Source organism: Gasterosteus aculeatus, chromosome 8 (genome assembly GCF_964276395.1).
Source record: "Gasterosteus aculeatus chromosome 8, fGasAcu3.hap1.1, whole genome shotgun sequence".
Classification (NCBI taxonomy): Eukaryota; Metazoa; Chordata; class Actinopteri; order Perciformes; family Gasterosteidae; genus Gasterosteus; species Gasterosteus aculeatus.
The window spans coordinates 23,339,468-23,366,461 of NC_135695.1; the positions used below are offsets into that span (position 1 = coordinate 23,339,468).

The 26,994-nt window shown below is 43.8% G+C and overlaps 2 protein-coding genes across 10 annotated transcripts; one reads left to right on the top strand and one right to left on the bottom strand.

The window, feature by feature from the left end:
* Nucleotides 1–84: 84 nt before the first annotated feature.
* On the top strand, nucleotides 85–6,278 carry scamp4 (secretory carrier membrane protein 4). 3 transcript variants are annotated; one of them, XM_040184720.2, is made up of 8 exons: nucleotides 85–225; nucleotides 582–608; nucleotides 845–906; nucleotides 1,919–2,047; nucleotides 2,135–2,291; nucleotides 2,461–2,562; nucleotides 4,973–5,090; nucleotides 5,524–6,278. In XM_040184720.2, exons 3-8 carry the CDS (start codon nucleotides 888–890, stop codon nucleotides 5,713–5,715), a joined length of 717 nt encoding a protein of 238 aa, XP_040040654.1. In that variant the 5' UTR covers nucleotides 85–225; nucleotides 582–608; nucleotides 845–887; the 3' UTR covers nucleotides 5,716–6,278. The 3 variants fall into 3 exon arrangements, with proteins under 3 accessions (XP_040040654.1, XP_040040657.1, XP_040040658.1); XM_040184723.2 differs by lacking the exon at nucleotides 845–906; XM_040184724.2 differs by lacking the exons at nucleotides 582–608; nucleotides 845–906 and having other exon boundaries at nucleotides 104–225.
* LOC120824129 (semaphorin-4E) lies at nucleotides 917–26,979 on the bottom strand. Of its 7 annotated transcripts, XR_013468534.1 has the most exons (18): nucleotides 26,847–26,979; nucleotides 19,328–19,400; nucleotides 18,519–18,881; nucleotides 18,091–18,233; nucleotides 16,022–16,084; nucleotides 15,636–15,734; nucleotides 13,014–13,113; nucleotides 12,649–12,759; nucleotides 12,325–12,476; nucleotides 12,067–12,239; nucleotides 11,729–11,885; nucleotides 11,429–11,651; nucleotides 10,033–10,148; nucleotides 9,029–9,233; nucleotides 8,231–8,954; nucleotides 3,247–3,374; nucleotides 2,448–2,546; nucleotides 917–1,718 (listed from the first exon to the last, which is right to left on the bottom strand). XR_013468534.1 is itself a non-coding variant. In XM_078107842.1 (16 exons), the coding sequence occupies exons 4-16, from the start codon at nucleotides 18,625–18,627 to the stop codon at nucleotides 8,254–8,256; spliced, it is 2,352 nt and encodes a 783-aa protein (XP_077963968.1). In that variant the 5' UTR covers nucleotides 18,628–18,881; nucleotides 19,328–19,400; nucleotides 19,634–19,714; nucleotides 26,847–26,967; the 3' UTR covers nucleotides 5,813–8,253. The 7 variants fall into 7 exon arrangements, 5 of the variants coding, with proteins under 5 accessions (XP_077963968.1, XP_040040659.2, XP_040040661.2 ...); XR_013468535.1 differs by lacking the exon at nucleotides 3,247–3,374; XM_078107842.1 differs by lacking the exons at nucleotides 917–1,718; nucleotides 2,448–2,546; nucleotides 3,247–3,374 and adding an exon at nucleotides 19,634–19,714 and having other exon boundaries at nucleotides 5,813–8,954; nucleotides 26,847–26,967.
* Between the last annotated feature and the right edge of the window lie 15 nt (nucleotides 26,980–26,994).

Sequence of the window (26,994 nt, forward strand, 5' to 3'; positions counted from 1 at the left end):
GTGTCACGTTGTAGTCACGCGTTTTCCGTTTACCGCTCTTGCGAATCCTGGGAGTTGTAGTTCTTCAGCCCCCGGAGCGCGTTGGCTGAAAGATGTTCAAAACTACAAGCCCTACGATGTTGCGCAGGCGCAGTATATTTGAGGGGCTCAGAAAAAGCACATCGTAAATGATTCCCGGACCCCTGCAGTTGTCGTCGAAAACGTAGAGACAAACGCCGTACTCTGGTAATATTAACATTTCTATTTTTAGTGTCTCATAGGTTTGCTGGTGTAGAAGCCTTTTAACTCTTTGTCAAATCACTGTATACATAAATAATTACTAACGGTACTGAGTTGTCCAAAAACGTGCTTTGACGTTAGCTAACGTTAAATACTGTATATTATCACCCTAGACAATGTAAACGCATGTAAACTTTACATTTACAAAGACAACTACAAACACATGTTAAACACACGCACGTACATTTATAAAGTAATCTGGATAATTTAATGAGTTCCTGTCAGCATTAGTTACCAGTTAATTAGAACCATCATGTAACGGTAATACATTGTGTTAACTTATTCTTTTTCCTGCTTTCCAGGGAGAAATTGGAAATTTAAGATGGGAGGTTTGTCATTTAAAACGTTTATTTATTTATCTACTTACCAGTTTGTCTGTGATAAACCAGTGTTTCCCTACTATATAGAAGGGGGTGGGGGGGCTTTGATTTCTTTTTCATCGGATTACGCGCAAAATTGAATAATACATAAAAACGAGTGTATTGCCTGCTTTTATTTTAATGTTATCAAAACATGTAACAGGCAATCTCTTTACATACATTTGTTTTCTTTTTTTTCTGAACAGGTACCAAAAAAACATATTTTATCAGGGAACAGCATGATGCATAATGCAGCATATGTTCAGTAGTAAGTCAAGTCAAGTCAAGTTATTTTATTTTGTATAGCCCATAATCGCAAATTACAAATTTGCTTCAGAGGGCTTTACAGTCTGTACACATACAACATCCTCTGCCCCGAAACCCACCATCGGCACAGGAAAAACTCCCCAAAAAATGAAAAAACCCTTCCAAGAGGGAAAAAAGGGAAGAAACCTTAGTGAGAACGTCAGAGGAGGGATCCCACTCCCGGGATGGACAGACTACAATGGATGTCATGTGTACAGAATGAACAATGTGTAATACATGCAATTCCTATGACAGAAATGTTTCAAGTAATTGTGAGTAAGGGTCCCTGTTAGTGAGGTTAAAGTGCTCTAGCACAAAAAATGACTTTTTAGTTTGTAAAGAATGTGGATTTCCTTTGAATCTCAAAGATTTTTTTTTTTACTGATGCAGGTTGAGCAGTTACTCAATGACAAAATTAACTTTTAACATCTACTTTTTTTTAATCCATTCCTGCGACTTTACATTTTCTTCCTCATTGCACCGAGCCAGTTGTTAAGAAAAAAAAAAGTAATTTTGATATTTAATTTTAATAAAGTAATGTTCAGATGATGAAGAACCTTTCTTCTTCTGAACAACATGACCAGCAAGAGAGAACCACCTTTCACAGGGTGCAGATGATGTACTTCAGACTGCTGTGTGAGTCTGCATGTCATCAGTGAGAACAACAGTTGGTGCTCGGGGAGGCTCGAACACACTCATGCGTTGTGATTCTAGGATGCTTCATTCTTGCATTGGTTTGTCGACAGTTCTTCCGCACATCGCATCCAACGTAGTCTGCGGAAGTAGAGATTTAAAATTAAAATGTTAATTTAAAAGTGCAGTAATTTTCTCCATTTTCTTGGTTTATATGTGCAAAGTGTTAAACCCCTCTGAATTCTCAAACAAAAAAAAATGTTAACGCATGATACAATCATTGTCGGCGTTAACTTGTCCTGATCTAATTTACATATACAATATTATATTTCCTGTTTCAGATCGGGTGAATAACTTCCCTCCATTGCCTCCGTTCATGAGAATAAAGTCATGTTTTTACCAGAACATTGAAGAGGAGATTCCTGAACTTTACCAGCAGTTAGTGAAAAGAATCTACACCCTTTGGATGAGTATGTTTTTTCACATTTCATAAAAAGACTCTCCATTGTTAAAGTCTACCCTGACCCTGATTGTGTGTGTCCCCCCCCTCCTCCCAGTGTATTCAGGCACACTATGTTTGAATGTGATCTCATGTGTTGCCTGGTGGGCAGGAGGGGGAAGTGCAGCCAACTTTGGCTTCTCCCTCCTTTGGTTGATCCTCTTCAGTCCGTGTAGTTACACCTGCTGGTTTAGACCCCTCTACAAAGCCTTCAGGTGAGTCACCGGTTTAAAGTGTCTCTGGGTAAAGTATTACAACCAGCTGCTTTCCTCTTCTATCTCCACTCCTCTGTCAGTGTGATTGTAAAACAGTGCCACATTGTGTTTGATGTGACCAAAAAAAAAAAGAGCCACGTTGTATACACACGTTACCCTTTCTTCACAGAGCCGACAGCTCGTTCAACTTCATGGCCTTCTTCTTCATCTTCTTCCTCCAGTGTCTCTTAGCCCTCATTCAGACTATTGGAATACCTGGATGGGGGACAAGGTGAGGACTGTATGATGGTTGCTCTAGTTTTACCAGCGACAGGGTCACAATGCATTAGGGGCCACTTTTACATTACATATCATTTAACTGACGCTTTTATCAAAAGCGACTTACAATAAGTGCATTTCAACCATACGGATACAAACTCAGAAGAACAAGAAACAAGAGTGTGCAATTTCTTCAAATAAGCCAATTCACAATTTGCTATAGATACGTGGCGTTACAACCATTACAATTGAAGTGCTACAATTTGTTAGTCTTTAGTCGAGGTGAGTCTGAAGGCTCTCTGTGGTCCTGATGTCTTCAGAGAGCTCGTTCCACCATTTAGGAGCAGGACAGCAAAAGTGGAGATCTAGTCGAGTGTTTTGCTCTCAGTGAGGAGGAACAAGCAGTTTATGACATGCAGAGCGGAGAGTGCGGGTCGGGATGTCGGGTTGGACCAGGTCCTGGATGGAAGCTGGACCCCATCCATTCACAGCATGGTACGTGAGCACCATGTTTAGAACTGGATGAGCCACCGGTACCAGTGAAGAGAGCGGAGGAGTGGAGTAGTGAGGGAGAACTTAGGAAGGGTAAAGACCAGTGGAGCTGCTGCATTCTGGATGAGCTGCAGAGGTAGAATGGTGGTAGCAGGAGAGAGTTACAGTAGTCCAGGCTGGAGATGACAAGAGCCTGAATCAGTACCTGCGCTGCCTTCTGAGTGAGAAGAGGACGTGTTCTCCTGATGTTGTAGGGCGTGTATCTACAGGATTGGGTTGTCAGTGATGTTCGGAGTCAGGGAGAGTTGGCTGTCGAGTGTCACGCCGAGGTTCCTGCAGTCAAAGTGGGCGTTAGCACGGAGTTCCCAAAGTTGACCCTCAAGTCCTGGGTCGGAGAACCTTTTCCCGGAAATAGAAGTAGTTCAGTCTTGTCGAGGTTGATTTTCAGATGGTGAGTGGACATCCACCGAAAGATGTCAATCAGACAGGCAGGAAGGAGAAGCCATGCGAGCGAGGGACAGCGCCGAGAGAGTTGGTGTAGAGCGAGAAGAGGAGGGGACCCAGGACGGAACCCTGAGGAACTACAGTAGTAAGAGGACAAGGTTCCGACACAGATCCTTTCCAGGTTAACCGGTAGGTGGGGACATCAAGGTAGGACGAGAGAAGGGAGAGAGCAGAGCCTGAGACACCAAGTTCCTAAAGGGAAGAAATAAGGATCTGGCCGTTGACTGTTTTAAATTCAGCAGAGAGGTCCAGAAGGACGAGGACAGAGGAGAGAGAGGCGGCTCTAGCAGTGTGGAGTTGCTCTGAGACAGCAAGGAGAGCAGTCTCTGTGGAATGGCCTTGAAGCCCGACTGGTGGGGGTCAAGGAGGTTGTTATGGTGGAGATAGGAGGAGAGTTTACAGAAGATCGCACTTCTATCTGTAGGGCAGTTAGGTAGAAAGCCAGGCAGGTAGGTAGATAAATGGAGTAGGTAGGTAAAAAGGTAAATAAATGGATGGGTAGGTAGGTAGATGAATAGCTAGATGGATGAGTAGAGCGATATGTAGGTGGGTAGATGAGTAGGTAGGTAGATGGATAGGTAAGTAAATTAATAGATGAGTAGATCGGTAGTAAGGTAGATAAATGGGTGACTAGGTAGATAGATCCATGAGTGGGTAGGAGACTAGGTAGATGAGTAGGTAGGTAGATTGATAGATAAATGGATGGGTAGGTAGGTAGGCAGGATTAATAGATAGATAGCCTGAACATAGTCTAAGGCTGTTGGTGATTATTTCAGGTCGGCCTTTCTTTTAGGGTTAGGGGTTATGTAATGCTATGTTCACACCAAACGTGACGCGAGCGTTTTGCGCCACAGTATTACATACAAACGCAAACGTTTCAACTTTGCCGACAAAATAGTGTTACACTGCAGTGTCTATCAGCGTTACACCACCCCGTCAGATGATAAAGATACATTAATAGTAACCCTGTCTGTGGGTACGAGCTGTAGGAGACATCCTCGTACCTAATGTTATATTGCGACCTGTTCAAGAAAGACTTTGCACTTCTAACAAACAGCATACAACCATATTTTCCTTTTTTTTGAATATCCAGTCACTGTGCTTGAGCACGCGGTGCCCTGGTGTCCTGGGACACTTCCCTTGGTAGAGAAGTATGATGTGCAGGCGGTGAAGTCCGCTCCCCGAATGAGCGACAAAGCTATCAAACAGGCTAGCATCATGTACAGCTGGAAGCGGCAGTCATCTTTTATCTTCTCATAAGACCAACCTACTTAACTAAATATGGATCAGGACCTCCCCTCATAACATCTCAACTATCCCGTTAATGGCTCCTTATAACCTTGATTATTTGTATCAAACTGCGCTTTCTATTTGCTTACGTTATGATACACTAACCCACACGTCTCCACCTCCCCATTACGTCCCAGCGGCTGGATTGCCACCGTGATGTTTTTCAGCTACAATGTGGGCTCAGCTATTGTGATGCTTATCACCACTCTGCTCTTCACTGCGGTCACGGCTCTAATGGCCCTAGTCCTTATCAAGGTGAGTTATATATACACACAGGGCTTTGTATGAGCTTGAACCCCAATTGAACGACAAAACTACATTTTGTCATGGAATAAATCTGACTAGTGTTATGTGCATATGTATTCACCCCCTTTACTGTAAAACCCCTCACAAAGATTTGGTGTCCCCAATTGCCTTCAAGTCACATAATTAGTAAATAGGGTCTCTACTCGTATTTTTGGTATTTGTTTTTTGGGGGTGGAAGGGGCACTAATGCATCATTAACAGATTTTCCACCTTCAAAGTACTATGCATGTTGTGGAAAAAGTCTATTTGAATTCCAGTTTGTAACAATACAAAATGGGAAAAAGTCCAAGGGGGCAATACAAGGCACTGTATGTACATCCTAACCACCCCCACATACACCTGTCTGTCATATACATAAAGAATAATGATGTCCCCCACACAGGTGCACAGGATGTACCGTGGCGGCGGCGGCAGCATGAAGCGCGCTCAGGAGGAGTGGAGCACCGGCCTGTGGAAGAGTGCCCCAGTGAGAGAGGCGGGCTTTAATGCTGTCACCCAGACAGCCCAAGGTCCCAGTTTACCCCAGTACCCGGCGGCAGTGCCCAGTTACCCCGACAACAGCCACTGGGGGTAACTGGGAGTCATGTCTAGATGGAGACACACAGCTCTATTTCATTGTACCCGCTTGTGACCAAAGGTTATATCTTCCAACAATGCCATTCCATTTCAGGTTGTGTTTACATCTAGTTTATTTAAATGAATGAGAGACACTTTTATGCTCAAAATTGTTGCAAAGATGCAATTGTGTATCAGTAGGGCGAGTGCCTTATAAACTTTGATAGTTTCATCATACTAGGAATGGTACTGTGCCAAACAACCACCCCCTTATCCCTTTCATAACAATAGAGCCCCAAAGAACCATCGGAATTCTGTTGGGTGTATTATTCTCTTTATTTTTGATACTCAGTGTCACCTGCTCTGGCTGTAATTTCTTGAAATGCGCCTTAATATTGCCTGATATCTTTAAAATATCTTGCATGACTTTTGCCTTAAAAAGCCTTTTTGTTGTGCATTTGTGCTTTCAGTGAACAGCAATTGGAAACATTTACTCTCCTTCCCTCTGATTTCTCATCGATTCACCAAATCGCTTCTCTCCCTCTGCATTAATTGAATTGTGTCATAAAAAGTAGATGTTGAGTTTTTCTGGTTTTCTGTCAGAATGGTTTGTGTGTTTTCTGCATCTCAAGGACTGATTCAGATTATCTTGTTTTATGACCCCAGGGTTACACTGAAAAGAATCCGTGGTCAAATGTGTGTTTTTAATAATCTGGGGCCGTCCTTCACGCAAGCTCAGACCCAAAAACGGGTGATATGAGAACCGTCGGCAAATGCAAGAAACATGCACGTGTGAGAAAGTGTGTAAAACTAGACTGTTGTGTAAAAGAAATGCCAATACTGCCTCTCATAAATAACACAAACACCCGATTGATCAATCTGCAGTGAAAAACAAACAGAAATACAAATTAACACATTTTCAAAAAGTGAAATATGTTCTGCAATAATATTGGCATGTTATGCAATTCATCCTCTAAACACAGCTGTTGCTTGTCAGATGCAATCAGATGGACGGTAATAAAATGCCATGATGCCGTCACAATGCGTAATGACGCTGATCTTGCGCTCTTAGAAGACGTGGCACATGGAAGGATTGGCGCTGTAGTGCAGCGCACCATCGGCCTGTTTAAGGGCAGACGGCGCTGCCTCGACTGCACTGGAGGAGGTTGTTGTTTACTCCTGAAAAGGTGTGAAACATCGTGCTGCGTGTGCTGTGCTACATAATGTGGCACAGCTTCCAAACGTGCCTCGACCCCCTGACGCCGATGTTGGCCCAGACCCTGTCCCCGATCCCCAATCACTGGCGCCAGTCTCTCATCAGCAGGGGACAGCTCCGGTGTCTCCTTTCCCCCCCCGGGACAGACACACTTTGGCGATGGCGCGCTAAACGCTTTTTTGCATCCACTTTGATGTCAGACCATTGCTCTGCAACCTTTTGCCACTCGAGTGCCTTTTTGGCATCAGTGATCCACACTGCGCCCTCCAAAGAGCATTAGACTTCTCCTTTCCACCTCCCGATGATCATTTCCACTTCACACTGAGTAAAGTTAAGTTTCTTCGTTTTCCTCTTCAGTGTTTGTCATGATTTTGCAATCGATGAATATTCATTTGTGGGCGTTCCACAGACTATATATGGGCAACTATGGGCGTGACATGAAGCCGCAAAAGCTGCGCTGCATTTAGAAGTGATTGTGATTTATTAAAGGGAAAACTGCGTAGGACGTTTTATAAGTCTGAATGTTTCTGTGCGTACGCACGTCCTATGTTTCATCCGTACGCCACTTCTGGCGCAAATCCTACGCAAGGTTTTATAAATGAGGTCCCTGGTACTTAGTAAATCAGTCCGCACTACATACATGTCATTCCAACACACAACAGTAAAGATTCAATGAATATAATCAAACTGTTGAACTTATTGTTAGGCAACGATAATAGAATTAGCCATTCCCCATCGAAGGGTTTATCATCTTTTGGGGAGCTTTTCCTGTGCCGATGTGAGGCTTTTGGGACAGAGGATGTTGCATGAGTACAGACCCCCACGCCACTGGCCGTCGGTCCTGGGGGGAAGGGGTAGTAGTTTGGCGAACGGGTAGTAGCGGTAACCAAACTGAACAACATTGCGACAACAACATACCATGAGAGCAAAACAAATTGCTATTAAAAAAAACAGACAGAAGCGAGGGAACCGTCACAACCATTCCACACATTCTTGGTCATTATCTTTCTCGGATGATATGGGGCAGCCAGGGTTCAAACCGCCAACCTTGTGGTTCCCAGCGCACCCTCTCTACCCCTGCGCCACATCGACCACTAAGAACTCTAGTGGTAATTCAGACTTGTAGTACTTCAGGCTGGTAGTACTCCGGTGATACGATACTTTTCCTCGGTTAATGTGTGCAGCAGTGTTAAGCCCCTTCCAATGCTAAAAATACATATATATATATATATTATATATATATTTACAGTGAAGATGAGCTGCCCTGAAATGATGGAAGATACCCTGATGTGAAACCCTCTAATCCCCAGCAGCACACCTGTTTAAAGGTAGTTGGTGATGTCAGATCTCTGACTCATCGTATATAAATCCCAGACCCTCGAGGGTTGAGATGTTCTGCTCCCCGTTCCTTTTGAAGTCAACAGCTCGATGCTCGGCCCCCTGGAGGTTTATCTCTGAAGTCCGGTTCTGGATGTGGATGTACTCGGCTGACTGCCTCTTGGCCTTGCTTTCACCGGGGCGCTTTGCTAACTTGAAGCACTCCCGTGCACGTCCTTGAGTCCAGATCCACAACAAGAGTCCCATCAGGAAGAGACAGAGCAGCGACAGAGAAGCCACGGCCACCTCCAGCCGGGTCACCTTTCCCGGGTCGCTTTGGTTCTCGGGGGACGGTGGGTCCTGCATGTCCGACCCTCCCGGTCCTGCTGTGTTGGGACTCTGCACGGAGTTTGTCACCTCGTAGATAGGAGTTGTGCTGCCTGCTGCTTCAGAGCCGGAGTGGAGATGTAACCGATAAACCGCCACAGTCCGGTTGTAGGCTCTCCCGCTGATCAGCTCCACCGAGTCACACGAGTAAAGCCCTGCGTCGGAATCAGAGGCGCTGAGGAGGAGAAGGCCGCCGCTGTAGATGTGGTATTTGCTGCTGGAGTGAAGTGTTTGCTCAGACAATCGCCACATGACCTGAGCCAGGTTGGAGTGAGGCTGGCAGGGCAGCTGGATGTTGTTCTCTGTGACTAGTAGGAAGTTCTCAGCTACTACTGGATCTGAGGATGCAGACATGGTCAGATGATCTCATGCTGACACGATTCACAGATAGAGCCACCACAAGCCAACGTACCTGGCTTTGGGCACGGCATTGTGTCCCCCTCCTCCAGACTCTGTATGGCGGTGCTCGTGTGTACTGAGGAGCACAGCTTCGGGGTGAAGTCCCAGACACAGTAGGGGTCTCTGGACAGAATGCAGTCAGCACAGGAGTCATAGCGGCTGCAGTTACTGAGCGGCATTTGGACCACACCCAACTCTGAGCCTGCATACAGCTGGCCCTGATACACACACACACACACACACACACAAATTGACCATAGGCAATTGAGTGACATCATGTTTTAGTGGAGATATACTGTAGGCTGGATTCAAATTGTAAAATTTGCTTAGGAAGGTTCCTAAGTGAGTGAAATGACCTGGAAGTAGTGTAAGTGGCCCCCAGGCTGTTTGAATTCTCGAATGCTAAAAAAAGAGCTTTAATGCTTCCTTACTTAGCTCCTTTAGCATAGGAACCACTTGACCATCATTTGCAAAAGGAAATGAGATAATTCGGTCCCACAATTCTTTGTGGTGGCAATATTTAAATAGTGACTTATCATTCGGAAACATGCGAGTGTATGAAAGTAACTTTTAGCATAGCTAATTTATGTTGCCACCTTGTTAATAAAGTAATACTTTGAACCTGGTTGTTTATGTCGTCTGCATGACTCGGCACTGTAACAACACATGATGATATCTATGATGCTTCTTTGTAGTCCATATTCAGAGAAATTGTAGTTTTACCGCTGCTAACTGACGAAAGTAACTTGGGTCTCCCGACGCATCACTACGTACCTTAGTGAAAGAGAGTCTGATTCCCTAAAATCCACAGCTGTCTTTTCCTAACTTTTCATGAATCCTCCCAACCATCTTTCCTTGACCCCGTTATGTTTTTCAAGGAGGTCAAGAAATAGTGGTTAGGAATAGACGCTAGGTCATTTTTTTGACAATGCAAATCCAGCCACGAACTTGTGCCAGATAGCTGATTATGAGCTCGGAGACCATAGTTGACGAGGTGATGAGCTTATTAGCAGTTACCTTGCTGGAGGAGAGGCGCAAAGTGCTAATAGGCACAGGCTTTTCACACAGCTGGATCTCCTCAATGATGAACATCTCTCCGGCATAGTTCACAGCCTTCTGAATGTAACCGTTCTCTATCAGGAGACAATAAGCATTCATTAGAAAAATGAAAGTAACTCTTATACCAATGGGTATTTAAAGCTTACAATCAAAAGGGCTTTATCCGTTTAGAGCTGGAGGAAGGTGATGTCACACTCTTACGCTGCATGGTCTGAGAGTCCTTCAGGCAGGCTGTCATGTGCTTTTTACTGAGGAGTGGCTTCCATCTGGCCACTCTACCAAACAGGCCTGATTTGTGGAGTGCTGCAGAGATGGTTGTCCTTCTGGAAGGTTCTCCTCTCTTCATAGAACAACGGTGGACCATCGGGTTCCTGGTCACCTCCCTGACTAAGGCCCTTCTCCCCTGATCGCTCAGTCTGGCTGGGCAGCCAACTCTAGGGAGAGTCCCGGTGGTTCCAAACTTCTTCCATTTCCGGATGATGGAGGCCACTGTGCTCATTGGGACTTTCAATGCTGCAGAAATATTTCTGTACCCTTGGCCAGATCTGAGCCTCGATACAATTCTGTCTCGGAGGTCTACAGATAATTCCTTGGCCTTCATGGCTTGGTTTATGCTCTGATATGCACTGTCAACTGTGATACCTTATATAGACAGTTGTGTGCCTTTCTCAATCACGTCCAATAAACTGAATTTAGCACAGGTGGACTCCAATCAAGTTGTAGAAACATCTCAAGGATGATCAGTGGAAACAGGATGCACTTGAGCTAAATTTTGAGTGTCACAGCAAAGGCTGTGAATACTTATATACATGTTTTCGTTTTTTATTTTTAACAGATTTGCAAAAATTTGCAAACAACTGTTTTCACTTTGTCATTATGGGTTGTTGTGTGTAGAATGTTGAGGAAAATAATGTATTTAATCCATTTTGAAATTAGGCCGTAACATAACAAAATGTGGAAAAAGTGTAGCGCTGTGAATACATTCCGGATGCACTGTAAGTGTGTTGTAGATTTTAAGGTTTTAGCAATACTACTAGCATACTACGATATTTATATAAAACAAAACATTTATTTATGTTGCACGTTGTTGTTGTAGCTTAACTCATGACCGTGGAGACATAAGAGATCCTCACAAACTCAAGGTCACACTCGGTGGGTCATATTAGGGACAAGTATTAATGACTTTGACTAAATGTTTTACATAATGGAGAAACCCTGAAAACCAATAGTTTAGTTTATTCCACCAGGTGTAGGTCCGCCTTTGTGCATTACAGATATTGCTTATCATTGGTGCCAATGGTTATGGCTGAGATGGTTTGTGCTCCCAGCAATAAAGGTTAGGGGGTTAGGTTACCAGTGCCGATGAACATGACTGCATGCCTTCTCCCGTCCAGCCCAATCACGCTGTCCACTACCACCCGGGTAAGCAGAGCTCCGCTCGTCACTAGCAGCGGGCCTCCGGTCAGCGGGCCAACCGCCTCCTCCATGAGTGGCCGGTCCCGGATGAACTGGAGGGTTTTGTCGGGAAGGTCCAGAGATCGATTCATCCCCATTTGACGTGACACCGTATTGATGCACTGAAAAGCAAATTTATTATTAACACCTGGAAGGCTTTCATATCCACCATCACTCACGGCTCAGTGTGAAGACTCACTGCTCCTGGTCTGGGGACCGGCACCTCTCCAGTGAACATCACCCACTTGACGTGAGACGTCTCCACGGCAACCGGGGTTTTAAATTTTCCCTTGTTGAAAATGTGCCGAATGTCTGACACCCTAAATGCACACACAGCTGAGACCTGGGACGAGCCTCTAAAACACAGAACCAAAGACATTTATTATCCAATTTTTATTATCAAGTATACGGATGATTTTTGGAGTGACTCAAAAAGATTATTTAAATTCAGCTGTTCAGCAGACTTCCTTCCATGCCAGAGGTCACCTAAAGGTCAACCCCCATCCTTAGACATGAAACTGTTACATAAGCACGTACGACTGCGGTGTGAACACAGCATAGAAGACGCTCTTCCTCCAGTCCTCGTTCTCCAGCAGGAAGACATCCTGGACAATGGGGGGCAGACTGGGTTCAGGGAGGGAACAATCCAGGCGGGCTTTCAGGAACGTCGTCCATTTCCTCTGCAGCGTCCTCTGGCCGCCCATATCCCCCTGAACACAGAGACAACTGTCCTTTTATTCATGGCAACCAGAGGGTCAGAAGGGGAGGCGTAATTCACGAGTTATCTAACTCTACCTTGCAGACTCGAGCCACTCGAGACACTGCTACTTTGCTGTAGAAGTCGTACTCCATGGCATTCTCACTGAAGAACATGTACACCTTATCATCATCACCATCAGGACTCTCAAAACTCTCTCCCACAAAGTCCATGTACACAAAGTGTGGCTCTGAAATTAAGAAATAAATGTAAACAGCAGGGTAAATCTAGAAAGTAGACCCTCAGTTACATTAGTCCTGTAGAAAGTACTGGATCTTGCATCAATTGTGTAACTACAGTAGATTCCTCTTAGCTTTGAATCATATGAAACTGTTATATAAAATATCATAGAAAAGACTCACCACTGAGCCAGGAGCTCTTAAACTCTGTGCGGAGAGACAAGTCGGAGCTGCGTAGAACCACCGGCTCAGAGCCCAAAAAGTTGATGGATGTAGCAGAGTACAGGTCACTTCCTGTTGGACAGGAACAACAGGTTAGGGGAAGGGTTCCTGGAGATTCATTATTCATATTATCCTTTTACGCCGGCTTATGGACTGACTTTGCCTGAGTGATTGGAGCATATGCATATGTAGAGTGAGCAGGCAGCACTGTGAGGAGGCGATTTGTAACCCTGCTCAGTTGTCATGGAAAATTCAGCCACTGTTATAAAACTGAAGATAGTTTCTGTTGGTGCACTTTGACCACTCGACAGCTTTCACTCACTCACCGATCATGAGGGAGGAGTATCTCTGGAAAGGATCAAAAGGGCACTTCCCCTTTCCCTCCTCCTGCTTTCCCTCCAGTCTTAGCTGCCCATTAACAAACGTCTGTGAGGGGGTGGGGGGCAGAGACAGAGCGAAAGAGGGAGAAAAACATAAAAACTTTTTGTATTGTAGGAGTCTATCAGCATGTTAAAAATGGTTCGTTCATACATAGACTTGCCGTCTATCTATGACTAAAGTAGAAACTGTGTCCGACCTTCCCTTTATCACCGGTCCGGTTGGTTATCTAGGCGCATTTGGAAGCAGTGGAGGGAAGCAGTGGAGGTCCGGGGGAGCTCGAGATTGCCTCTCTGCTTGTTGGAGCCATATTTTCTGTTTTGTTACAAATCATTTATTTGTATTGTTGGTAGGAATTATGTGTATTCACTTAATGTATTTTTTTGTTCATATTTGAAATAACTTTCTTTATGATTTTTTAGATGTGTGGGCCTGAGGCACGGGGGCTGGCTTTTGTATTGGACGGGACATTGGCACAGTCTTTCGACCTTACGTTGTCCACTCTGTTAATCATGATCAAATGAAAAGACCAAATGTAAAACTTAAATAAAGAATGTAAATGAGAACACAAGCATTGAGTGTCTTCTATGGGAGCGACAACGTGTGAGTCAGGAAGCGGAGTTCCGGCCACCGAAACGAGGAAGTGCAAAAGCAGGCCACCACACTGCTTTTTTCAGATGATGTGGTCCCCGTTGGCCTCCTCAGTGACCTCTAGCATTCACTCGGGAAATGCACCCGAGAGTGAAGCAGCAGAGATAAGGGTTAGTGCCTCCAAATCTAAGGCGATGCTGCTTTGCCGAAAACCAGTGGATTGTTCTCTCGGGATGGGGACGGACGGCCTACCGTAACCAAAGGCCTTCAGGTATCGCCGGGTTTCGTTTACGAGTGAGGGTAGAAACTCTCGGTCGTGACCCCAACAACAAGGATACAGGAGGCTAAAATGAGTTTCCTCCGAAGGTTGACTGGGCTCAGCCTTAGAAAAGGACGTCGGACATCAGGAGGGAAGTTGGAGTTGAGACGCTACTCCCTTGGGTAGGAAGGAGTCACCGAGGCGGTTCAAGCATCAAACTAGGATGCCGCCCGGAAACGCCTCGAGATCCCCCAGAATGAGCTGGAACATGTTGATGATAGGGAAGTCTGGGTCAACCTGCTGTCCTGCTGCCACCGCCACCCGACCCCAGATAAGAGGAGGACAATGGAGGGATGGATGGATTGCTATTATTCGTTGACTTTCTTTCAAAAGCACAAAAGACTTTAATAGGCAAAAAGCAAAAGGCTAACTGGCAAAAACACACACAGGAACCGGGGCAAAAGTCAGGCAGGAACTAGGAACATCCAGGACAATAGACAATGACGCGACAAGTGACAAGCGACACACACTGCTTAAATACACTAGGGAGGTGCAGGTGATTGGACACAGGTGGAAACAATCAGACAATCACAGGGGATGACAGGACCAGGCAGGAAGTGAAGTTACCCAGGGAGATACGAAGCAGAAACTACAAAATAAGACAGGAAATAACTAACCCACACACCGTGACAGTGAAGGAAATGAAGAAATTAGACATCTTGCTGAGAAAATTTGCTGACTATTATAATAATTTACCCAAAGTAATACAATTAAGAGTTTTTTAAAAAGATGTTTGACTTTTAAAGGATCTATGGACCCGTTGGTTTCCAATGTCCCCGTTCTGGACACAGAATCGGGTTGTGCAAATAATTAAACCATTTGCCTTGAAAAAAAAAAATATATTATATATATATAATAATGCCAGTGACGCATATCTCTGGAAACATCCAAGCTTGAGTTACAATATTGAAGCTGAAAATCCAATCACAACTCAAGCAAGCCCTGACAGAAAAATCATGTAAATTCCTTCAGATAATTTACACCCGGCCGTGCAAAAGTTGAACAATTGGTCGAAGCTAACAAAAAAGATGAGGCAGAAAACCAATATAGTATTCGTGATATCTGTATCTCAGACGAACGTTGCTGTTTTAGCTTCTGAGTGGCTAAGAGAGCTGGCGCTCTTAACAACGTCATGCTACTCAAATCCAATATGATCAAACTATTCTAAAAGGGGGTTGAACAATATTGGACTACCACAGCCCGGAATTTCTGATCTCAGAGTACATGCGAGGATTTCACCACAAGTCATGAGAACTTATCAAAGTAAAACCTTCCACAATGACTGTCCACAACCTGGGCTATGACAGATGTTTTTAGCTAGGTATCTCCATGTTTTATAGAACTTATAGGGTTGTTAGTAATCCATTACATTACATTACATTACATTACATTACATAATGTAATGTAATGTAATGTAATGTTAGTAATCCCCTTTGTTTTGACAGAAAAAAATTGTCCAAGTTACAGAGTTATTATACGTTTTTATCATGGGTATGCCATTTTTGGAGCAGAGGCCAAAAAAACTGGCTAGTCACCAACAGGATATGGTTTTGCTAAATGTAATGCACCAGCTGCTTGACATGAAGAATAAACTTTTGATAATAAGTATGACTTAAACCATGCCAAGACACATCTGAATTAAGACACCTTATTGACTCACCATATAATCACAGATGGGGCTGAACGCATTTGTTCCGCACACAAACATCGTGGTGTTGTTCACTATGTGCAGGGTTCGGATGTAGTTACGACATTCCACCTGCAACCAGATCCAGCAGAGCTCACAGCAAGGTTTTGAAGGTCAGCGCAATATTAGTCAAGGTCAGAGAAAGGTTAGACAAGGTCAGTGAAAAGTTATTCACGGTCAAAGTAAGTCTAGTCAAGGTCAGACACATAGCATACCATAAAATCAGATCTGAAGCTGTACGCCAAACGCTTAGAAGATTTCTGTGTGGACTTGAAGAGGCTCTAATATAAATTATTTACTAATGCACATAGATGAACTGCTGCCACTAAAAGTAAGTGTATGCAAGTTCTTTCACAAACCTCAGCATGTTTCCCTTTGTACGTGCACTCCTTCTGCTTATCCTCAGTGACTCGCCAATATACCTGCATTATCAGAGGGAAGTGTGTCAGTGTAGAATACACATAGGAGGCCTATCCCTAACCCTCGCATAGGAGACTAACCCTAACTCTGCTCCACCACTGTGACCTGTGAGTGGGGTCACACATCACTTCATTTTAAAGGGTTAGTGTTAGGTTATACCACGAATAAGGCCCTTCTTTCACGGCTTGTGAATTAATGCAGTTTATATATATATATATATATATATATATATATATATATACACACCAACAATTCAATTGTGATCCAAGACAACCAAAATCATGTGAGTCAACAAGCCAATCAAGCCAAGCCAATTTTGTGTACTAAACGAAATTATGCAATTAATACATTTTCTTTTTGTGAGAGACGTGCAGCCGCCATAGCATGCGCACCACAAGAGCGCAAGTTTTAGGGTTTGAGTTAGGGTTAGGGTTAGTGGGGGGGGTTCAGCTGATCCTCAGTCTCAAGTGCCGTTTTACCAGGCACGTGCACAGAAATCTTAGGGGGCAGGTGCTCAGACCAAAACAAAAGGGCACCCATCCTCAAAATTATTCATGAAATTAATAATAAAATAAACAAACAAAAAACGCAGTAGGATATTTTCCCAGTCCTTCTGCCCAGTCTGTCTTTTCTTGGCATTATGCTGAAAATATTGTAAATTAGATGAATCGATGTTATGCATAACTGTTTTTGTACTGTTTTCTGACAGAGTTGAACCTTAAGCAGCATAACACTAATAATATACCTCACCAGGCTGTCATGTAGCTCAACTTACGACCTTTAATTTGAATAATTTAGTTAAATTAAACAAAACTAGTGAACTTGTCAAATTTGTAGACAGTAAAACTACGTTTAAAGTCTCTGCTTGTCTGTGTCACTCTCTTGATTAAACATGACAAACGTCAGTAAACAGGACAGGAAACACGGCAGAGCTGCCAAATCACGGATTTCGTGAGTTTGTTTATTTTTTAGGAAATGTCAAACCAGTTGCGACGTAACGTTTTCAGTGGCGCTAATGTGGTTAATTGATCACCAAACAACGTTGGGGACACACGGACACCGTCGTCACCTTTTTGTCCGACGCTGCAGCCGTTTGGCGCTCAGCACGCGCACTGAGCGGAGGGGGGGGGGCGCCGCGGTGCATGTCGGGACGAAATTCTCACAAGAACTCAAACAAATGCCCCGTCAAATATCAAAACACATTTGGGGGAATTGATGGCAGAGAGAGTATTTTTTATTCTTAAATATTGAATGAAGAAACAATTGGGGTCCAGCAGAAGGGGCACTTTTCTTACGCAGGGCAGAATGGTTGGTGCTTGAGCACCACTAGGGGTCTATCAGTGCGCGTGCCTCCATTCAAACCATTGTGCCTTCTGGCTGGCTAAGAAAGCTGTCGATCATTTCCACGTCGGCTTAGTCAGATCCAATAGGAAAAAAGTGGTTGAAACAAGCACAGCATTCCAGAGTCAATTGTCTCTGAGGCCTTCATAAAAAACCTGTTCAGGAAAACGAACTCCTCACTCTTATCAACGTAAAGCTTACCATGCTTACGGTCAACGCAACGGGCCATCACGTAAATGTGAATTTAGGGTGATATCTCCATGTATTATAGCATTTAAGGGGATGTTGGTTATCTTATTTTTAAGGAAATTTCAAAAGTTTTCTGTGGATTTATTTCTTTACCAGTAACATGTAAACTGATTTTTAGACATTAGAACAACCCTTTATCCTGACAAAAACAATGTCCAGATGGACAAAAGCCTTTTTCAGATAAGAGGCCAAACACAGTGGTTTGTGAATGTTTGGCCCACTGATATAACTCATGGTAAGAAAACTTTCATTTTTGACCTGCACTAATGAAATGTTCATTGAGTTATTTCATCTTGGAAAAGAAAATGAGTGTTGACATGTCTTGCAGGCTTCCTTCTTTTAAAACAGCTTTGAACACAATATAGCTCATAAGAACACATTTTGATGACTTTTCCTTTTCCTTTTGAATGGTTCTTACCACTGCCTTCCTCACAGAGACGTCGTCGATGTCCAGAGCGTAGACGGCCTCTCGGGCGCCCAGCAGCAGCACACCCAGGTCCTCTCTCAACAGCATAGTAGAGTAGTTGAAAATCCCCTCTTCTTTGAACAACTTTGTCCCCACTAATAAAGTAGAGCGTCTACATTACTTATCTGCATTGTAGCTGTTGCGACTGTGTGCACAAAAATGCTCCCACAGCACAAATTAAAAAGCTAATTTGTTGAAATTCTAAAAGCTTGTCCAAGCTAGGCAGAAAAAGTATGAAGTTAAAGTTCCACTGCTTATTTAGATTTTTCAAAATATTCACATGCATGGTGAAGCTGCTCCACATTTGAGTATTTAGTGGTCAAACAGAGGAGTAAATGTTTAATAAAAAATGTTCTAGTGGCTAAGCATTGACAACTCACTCTGATAGGGGACGGTCGTTCGTGGGGCACCATAGTGAGTGTTAAGTGCACCGTATGAAACACGAAGCATCAATCCACAGACGATGCTCAGTGTCCAGAAAGAAGACATGGCTCGCTCCTCCTGTTGAGCTCTGCCACCAAAGCGGCCGATCAGAGGCAGAACATGGTTCTAGGTCCCAGGCCAGGTGCTGAGGCATCTCATAAGTGCGTTTAACCAGGCCGGGGGTGGCGGCAGCGAGGTATCCTGCCTGGTGAGGAACTATCTATGTGGCGGTAGCCTGCAGCGTTAATGAGCTACAGGAAGGAGGAGCAAAGGCCATGCTGCACTGCTACTGAAGAAGACCATCTTCAAGGTGCTCATCTCTAGGAGACATAAAAACATCTAGGCATTACTTTATTAAAGAGGTTGATATCTTTAAGGAGAGACTGAGTTTAACGCTCAAAATTTGAAATGATTTGATTTTATAAGGCTTAGTAAATTTGCCATTGCTTTTGCGTATGTTTGATGTTAATGACCCATCAAGATCTCCAAAAACTGCAATTTGATTGTGTCTGCCACTGATATTCATGTGATATAATAAATCTGTGCATAACATTAGTAGCAGGAATGAGGAAGAAGCACAGACGTCAGATCATTCAGACCGATCTCCAGAGAACTGCTTCTTAAAGCTGACATGAAACAAAAAATCCTCAGTCATACTGTGCATCTATTTAAAACTAATGCAAAACATAAGAAATATATAAGATAAGCAAATGCTCAATAAACCTCAATTTAACACACCACGATACCAGTTAAATCACAAACTTACTTTATTCACAAAGCCCTGTTTCTTCTTGTCCTCCTCCCTGATAAGAACCTGCTTCCTGTGGGCTTAGCAGGATCTGCAAGTCAGAAGGGTATCAGTTCAGGTTTGGGGATATCTAAAGACCACATTGTACCATCTCTGGAATTTCTTTGGTGAATGCTGCACGTGTTGTTTGGATTTTTATCTCACAGAGAGAAAAAAAATACAGCAGATTAAAAAAAATAATCCTTTACTGTTTGACAGACTCAACAAACGCGAAATTAAAAAAAGATACGGTTTCTGAATGTGTGTTTTCCTTCTTGCTGTTACTTGAGACAGCGGGCGAGCTGCTGCATGTAGAGGACTGCTCATCAGTTTTCCCTCAAGCTGGGGCGCAGGTTGTTTTTCACTCTTTATCAGACAGACAGACAGACAGACAGGTAGTTCTGAACCAATAGAAGCGCCATGCAGCAGCAGTTATTTTCTCTTTCCTTGTTTACCTACGGACACACTGACATGTGCACATGCGTATATGTTTTTTCTGGGGGGTGGGCTACACAGTGAGTTTTTTTTACACAAAACTTCATCATTTGCTCAGTTCTGCACTTTTTATATGAAACATCCCTGGGAAGTTACCTCATTTAAATGAATATACATTTTTCTTATTGCATGTCTAGCTTCAATGTCAAGCAGTTTAGAGGTTACATTTGTTGAAAGGTGAGCAAGTGGCTAAATAGGGAACAGTTTACATTTTAGCAGGGAAGTGTGGCCAGAGCAAACTCAGTGAGTCATGTGACATGTTGGCATTTGGTGTTATGCTGTAAGGGTAAATATTTTATTGACCTATTAAGAACTACAAACAACAAAATTACCATTCATCTGGAGTTGTGTGTTTGGCCACCAAACAACAATTATCCATTATTTACTCAACTTCGGGTTTTTTCAGGTCACTTTAGAAGAGCAATGAGCCTTTCTAAATTATATTTAGACAGGGGAATTTGTATGGGAACAGATATATTAAATCTAAATGAATAAAACCTGAATAAATTGGACACTCTGCCCTTGTTAACAATGTGTGGAAACCAAGTTGTTAGAGTGTGGACTTATGGTGAGGAAGAACTCTCCCCTGAACCGTCTGACCCCTAACATGTTGGAAGAACTGGGATAACTCTGTAAAACAGGCTGCACATGAACCAGCAAAAAACGCCGGAGAAGCCTCCAGTCGCATCTCCTCTCATTACAACCACTTGACACATGAGGATATTGTGGCAAACCAGGGGGCAAAAGGCAAGCAGACCAAGCCCAGGAGTCGGATCCCCAAGATCAGATTGGGGGAGGTGATAGAGGGAGTATATTACCCAGTAATAGGTGATAGAGGTAACGAACTGGACTCGTCAGTCTCCTTTGCTCTGTCCAAACAGGACAGAGGAAACAGTTACTCTGTGGAGTAGAACACAGTCACTCACCAAAGCAGGAGGACCCTTTTTGATTAGTTGTCTTAAGTGCCCTTTTTCCTGACTTCGTTATTAATAGGATACTTTTTGTTTGTATAAATACTATCTCTGAAACGCCTTTTTTATCCCTGAATCTGGCCTCAACTTCCCCTGGGCTGACACAATGTTTATAGCCTGCTCAGGAAGGCCTCAACCATCTTCAGAACTCCTCCATGGATACTCACTACTTACACAGTAAAGAGCCTCCACCCTTTTCAGAACTCCAACATGGATTCTCACTATTTACAAAGTAAAGAGCCTCCACCCAGCAGCGTGGGAAGCACAGACAGGCTTTCATCACACAGCTGTGACTAGTGCTGTTTGGGCGAGGCCTCCTCCGGCTGTTACTGATTCACCCAACTGGCTGACTAAGTTGTCCGCTGGTTTCATGCGGCCAGGACGCCCGTGTTTTCATCCAAGATTCATATCCACGTTCGCGCCGCAAATGGCTGCCTCGTGTGTACGTGCTTGTCACTTTCCCATACACTCAACAGAGTTGTGTAGAGTATGATTGTTTGCCAGTGTACTTTCTTTTTAATATTATTTTTCTTTTAAATGTTTATTCTATATCCCAATAGCCTTCTATTTTATACTGTAGAGTTAAATTGGGTGACTGTGGGTGAGTGGGGGAGCACGGTCGTCCTCCAATCAGAGGGTTGTCGGCAGTGCTGTGGTGGTAAAATTAGAGGTGGGTAAACTCTGAATTTTGTGATCATACAGACCTCGACGCGATGCAAACGCAACACAAAGCGTCGCGACTCTGTAAGGCTGTCCTGGCTATATTGCATTATGTTATCAGTAAAAGTCATATACAATCAATGACAATGAATACATGTGTTAGTAGTTTGTAGTTTTTTAAATTTAAGAAAACAGTAAAGAAAAGTATGTCAACACAACACAACAACACAATTGCGGATTAAGAACTATCTACATACGGAGTCTCCATTTTACAGGTCCTGCCTTGCACAGAGGAGCCATGAATTCATGGCTCCTCTGTGCTTCTCTCTCTATTCGACCTGGTGTTTCTCCTCTCTCTGTGCTCTCTGCATCATTGCCTGTCCTCTCACTGCCTGAACAAATATGTTGAATTTAAGAGTTAACCAGTTAAGCAGCCTGTCAATTACACTGACAACATAAGTTAAAGGAACACTCATGTACTACCTATGACATCATAAATAGCCTATACAGCAGGGGTTTTTTTCACATTGAGAACTGACTTGTTTTCTAATCTACGCGTCAGCAGGCGTTTTTCTTGTCCTTTTAGAGCGCGCGATCCTGATTGGTGTCGCTGCTGCAGCCGCAAGGCACTGATTGGATGCTCACAGGCCGTAATACAGCGCAGATGAACATGATTCAGACTACGCCGTTTATATGTTCAACAATAGGAAACGTAGTCTTAGCTGTTTTGAAATTACACCAAGTTTATTTTCGGATTATTCCAACGGAAGAATACAAGGCGCACGGAACTTTGAGGTGCGTAAACGCCACTTAGAGGTGCGTAAGCGCTATTTATAGGTGCGTAAACGCTATTTCCAAAATTCTAGAGGTGCGTAAACTGCGTTTACGTGCGTTTACCCTACACATGTCAAATTCCTTGTATGTCTAACACATTTTGGCAATAAATGTTCCTGATTTGATCTCAGGTACGCCCTTATAAGAGTCCTCCATCACGGGGGTTTGAATAGGAAACTGGTTGTGGGAGACTGCTCACCTTTTGACCTTGTGTTGCAGACAGTGTTGTAAAACACTTTCCGGTGTGCGCTATCTCTGTAAGCTCAGGTTTATATCCCTCAACTCAGAGCTCAATTAACTAAAAGAAACTGTTGTGTTTGACATAACAATTAGCAACATTTTGATGCGCAGGAGAGTCTCAATTAGCGATACTTGTATTGTGCAATGAAGCCAGCTTAAATATCCCGATAAGAGAAGCAGAAGAGACTTGAATCCTTAAACTCTGTCAAAACACCACATGGTGATTGTTCACTGATTAGGGTGTCAGACGATTGGTGTTTTGCATTTTCAGAAGTTTCTGCCGAGGCCAATAGACCTTTTGTCCCCTAAACGACGGGGGAGTGGTCAGCGTAGCGAACTTCCACTAACGAGGGAGTACTTAACTAGAGGTTGAGTATAGCCTCGCAGGACGAAGACTAGGGAGTCTTTCGTGGGAGTCAAGACGAGCTGAACAAAGACTAGGACTAAGTCTTTCATGGAGTCTTCTGGGCGGCTGAATGCGGCGCCTGCCATTTTTAATACTGCGTTTGACCCCTTTACCCGTACCTGTTTGAATCTCTTCTCGCAGACACTACAGGCCTCGGGCTAGATCTGCTCTCTATCGTAACCTCTCCTCTCTCACCGATCCCACCCGCTCCACTCATGTCCAGCACCTCGTCACAGGAGGCCTCTCAAACTGCCAGTCAGCTACTCGCAAGGCAGAAGACAGTTACTCACTCGGTACAATTAACTATCGTTGTCCTTTACAGTCCGCTAGGCTCTCTGTGTCATTTCTTGGAAGAACTGGACATTCTCCTGTCCAATTTTCTTGAAAATGTCCCTCCGCTCATCCTCCTGGGTGACTTGCAGACAGAGAAGTCATCTGACCTCTTACACCTACTTTCTTCTTTCGCTCTTTCACTCAGTCTCTCTCCTTCTACTCACAAAGCCAACAATCACCTTGACTACATCTTCACTAGAAACTGCTCTACCACTAACCTCTCTGTAACTCCACTTCATGTGTCTGACCACTTCTGCATTTCTTATTCTCTCCCACTCTCTATAACTAACAACCCCATCAACTGACTCTGTGCCTGTTCGTCGCAACATTCGCTCCCTCTCTCATGAGAGCCACCATGCGAGCATCGGAAAGGAGACAACCCTAAACAACCTGATAACCTGCTTGTGTATCTCTTCTCACCTCTTTTTCTGCTTCTATCTCTGCTGCTAAAAGCTCTTTCTACCAATCCAGAATTGAATCTTCATTTTCTAACCCCAAAAAACTCTATTCTATCTTCTCCAACCTAGTCCTCCTCCGCCGCCCTCCCCCTTCTTCCAGGAGACTTTGTCAACTACATTACCAAAAAAATATGACATACGCTCCTTTTTCAAACCCACCTCCTATTACTCGTGTCCCACCAACTTCACCTCTATTGCCCTCACTTTCCTCCTTCACCCCCGTCTCCTAACCAAATTCTTACCCTAGTAACCTCTGCCCGTCCGACCACCTGCCCTCTTGACCCCCTTCCATCACATCTTCTACAATCTATCGCTCCTGACCTTCTTCCTGTCCTCACCTGTCTCATCAACCATACTCTATTATCTGGCTGTTTTCCCAATTCTCTGAAGGAGGCAAGAGTCAACCCTCTCCTGAAGAAACCCACCCTCAACACTTCTGAAGAAAACTACAGACCAGTCTCTCTTTTTGTCAAAAACTCTTGTGTGATCTTTAACCTACTCTCCTCGTATCTCCACCGTAACAACCTCCTTGACCCCTACCAGTCAGGCTTCAAGGCCTTTCCACAGAGACTGCTCCCCTTGCTTTCTCAGAACAACTCCACACTGCTAGAGCCGCCTCTCTCTCCTCTGTCCTCATCCTTCTGGACCTCTCTGCTGCATTTGACACAGTCAACCACCAGATCCTTATTTCCTCCCTTCAGGAACTTGGTGTCTCAGGCTCTGCTCTCTCCCTTCTCTCGTCCTACCTCGATGGCCGCACCTACCGGGTAACCTGGAGAGGATCTGTGTCAGAACCTTGTACTCTTACTACTGGAGTTCCTCAGGGTTCCGTCCTGGGTCCCCTCCTCTTCTCGCTCTACACCAACTCTCTCTGCGCTGTCATTCGCTCGCATGGCTTCTCCTACCACAGCTATGCCGATGACACCCAACTAATTCTCTCCGTCCCTCACTCGGACACCCAGGTGTCTGACATCTCTCAGTGGATCCGCCCACCATCTGAAAATCAACCCCGACAGAGTGAACTACTTCTCTTTCTGGGAAAAGGTTCTCCGACCCAGGACTTGAGGGTCAACTTTGGCAACTCCGTGTTAACGCTCACTTTGACTGAACCTCGGCGTGACATCGACAGCCAACTCTCCCTGACTCCCAACATCACTGCAGCACCACGATCCTGTAGACACACGCGCTACAACATCAGGAGAACACGTCCTCTTCTCACTCAGAAGAAGGTACTGATTCAGGCTCTTGTTGTCTCCCTCCTGGACTACTGTAACTCTCTCCTGCAGGTCTCCTGCTACCACCATTCCACCTCTGCAGCTCATCCAGAATGCAGCAGCTCCTCTGGTCTTTAACCTTCCTAACCCTCCCTCACTCCTCCACTCCTCCGCTCTCTCCACTGGTACCGGTGGCTCATCCAGTTCTAAACATGGTGCTCACGTACCATGCTGTGAATGGATGGGGTCCAGCTTACATCCAGGACCTGATCCAACCCGACATCCCGACCCGCACTCTATCTATGAAATAAACATTTATTCCCTTTTTTTGAAATTATATACTTTGCTGTGATATCAGTAGCATTACACAAGCATTACAAAACCCTTCAACAAAATTATTTCCGGAACAATTTATTATTCAACATCAGTTATGGTGATATATCTGATTCCATCAGATTATGATTATTATCATAAAAAAAACCTTTGAGTAAGTCACATGTTCATATCTAACATGGGAGTTAGTGATGCTTTAATTATATATTAGTATCAATCTAAATTAAAATCAGGTCAATTAATCACACATATTTCATTCAAAAAGTGTATTGTGCACTTTTTTATGCGAACACTTTGAATATGTGCTTTTTAACAGCAGTATTTCCATAACACAGTAGCAGCTCACATATTGCTTGTAAATCTCAACTTTAAAATGTTCAGTCGAATCAAATAAAGTAGTAAAAAAGTAGTAGTAATATATATGTAGTAACAGTTACGTTTGTTTTCTTTTTTGGTAAACTGGTACCACCAGAAACATATTTCTTTTTTTAGGGAGAAACAGTCTCCACTCAGTAGTTAGAGCATGAATACAATTGATTCCATCAACGCCGTCTGGACGATATTTAAATGAAAAAAAGATCGCTACCGTCCGGTTTTCCGCCATTTCTTTTTGGTTTCAGGTGAGCAGCTGCAGCAGTTTAAGACCCGCCTTCAATGCTCTCATTGGTTGGAACGCGTGATGACGTTTCTCCCAAACCAATACTGATCAACATCTCACCCTGACTATGAACCACTTTATGAATATTCAGTGCCAGTGATCAACAAAACATAAAAAATGCTTTTAAAAAAAAGAAGAAAAAAAAGAGTAAACCGCTTGAAAATAATAGTCGGCGTTGGGAAACTAACGTGCTAATGTACACCGACTCAAATATTTATACATACACTGTACACACACACACACACACATATATATATATATATATATATATATATATATATATATATAATAATACACACACGTGTGTATAATTATGGAAGCTTTGTTTTTATTCATTAATATATGAATAGATGCGTAATGACTGCATAGCTTGGACAATCCCCTTAGCAGGTATCCACTGATAGTACTTATAGATCCTCTGCTACTTAACCATGCGCATCGATATAGACTCAAATACCACGCGGCCGTGCTTTCACCTTCAGCTAAAGACATAGTTACATTGATGTAGCAGATGGACTTCAAACTGTGGACACTAAATGAAACAAACTTGCACAATGTCTTCATGTTTCCTTCGGTAGATAATCGAGCACATATTTGACATGTCCGTGTTGTTCCAAAGAATTTCCTCTCGGGATTTAACTTACTCGCTCTTTAACGCGACAGAATAAGTACAAGTGTTTACACCTTGGACCTTAAAACCAGATCGGAGTCCTTTTTAGCTTTATTATTTATTGTTAGATCTTACTGATATTTTTTTAGATCAGACTGATTACCGTACGCGCACCTCTCAAGCACGCGGGTTGTCGCACAAGCAGGTCGAGCTCCGTGGAAAAAAACACGTCTCCACAAACAAGTGAAAAGTCCCCCAGCGGCTCCTGAGCCCACTTCACACTCACCTCAGGGGGGCAGGCGGTTCTTGATCGGACACGGTTAGTCTGTCCTTCTAGAACCAGAACCGGCTCCACCTGTAACGTTCCCTCCAACATGGAGATTATGTGTGGCAGCTCTCCGCGGGAGGTTGGACCTGGTCACGTGACTGTTTGA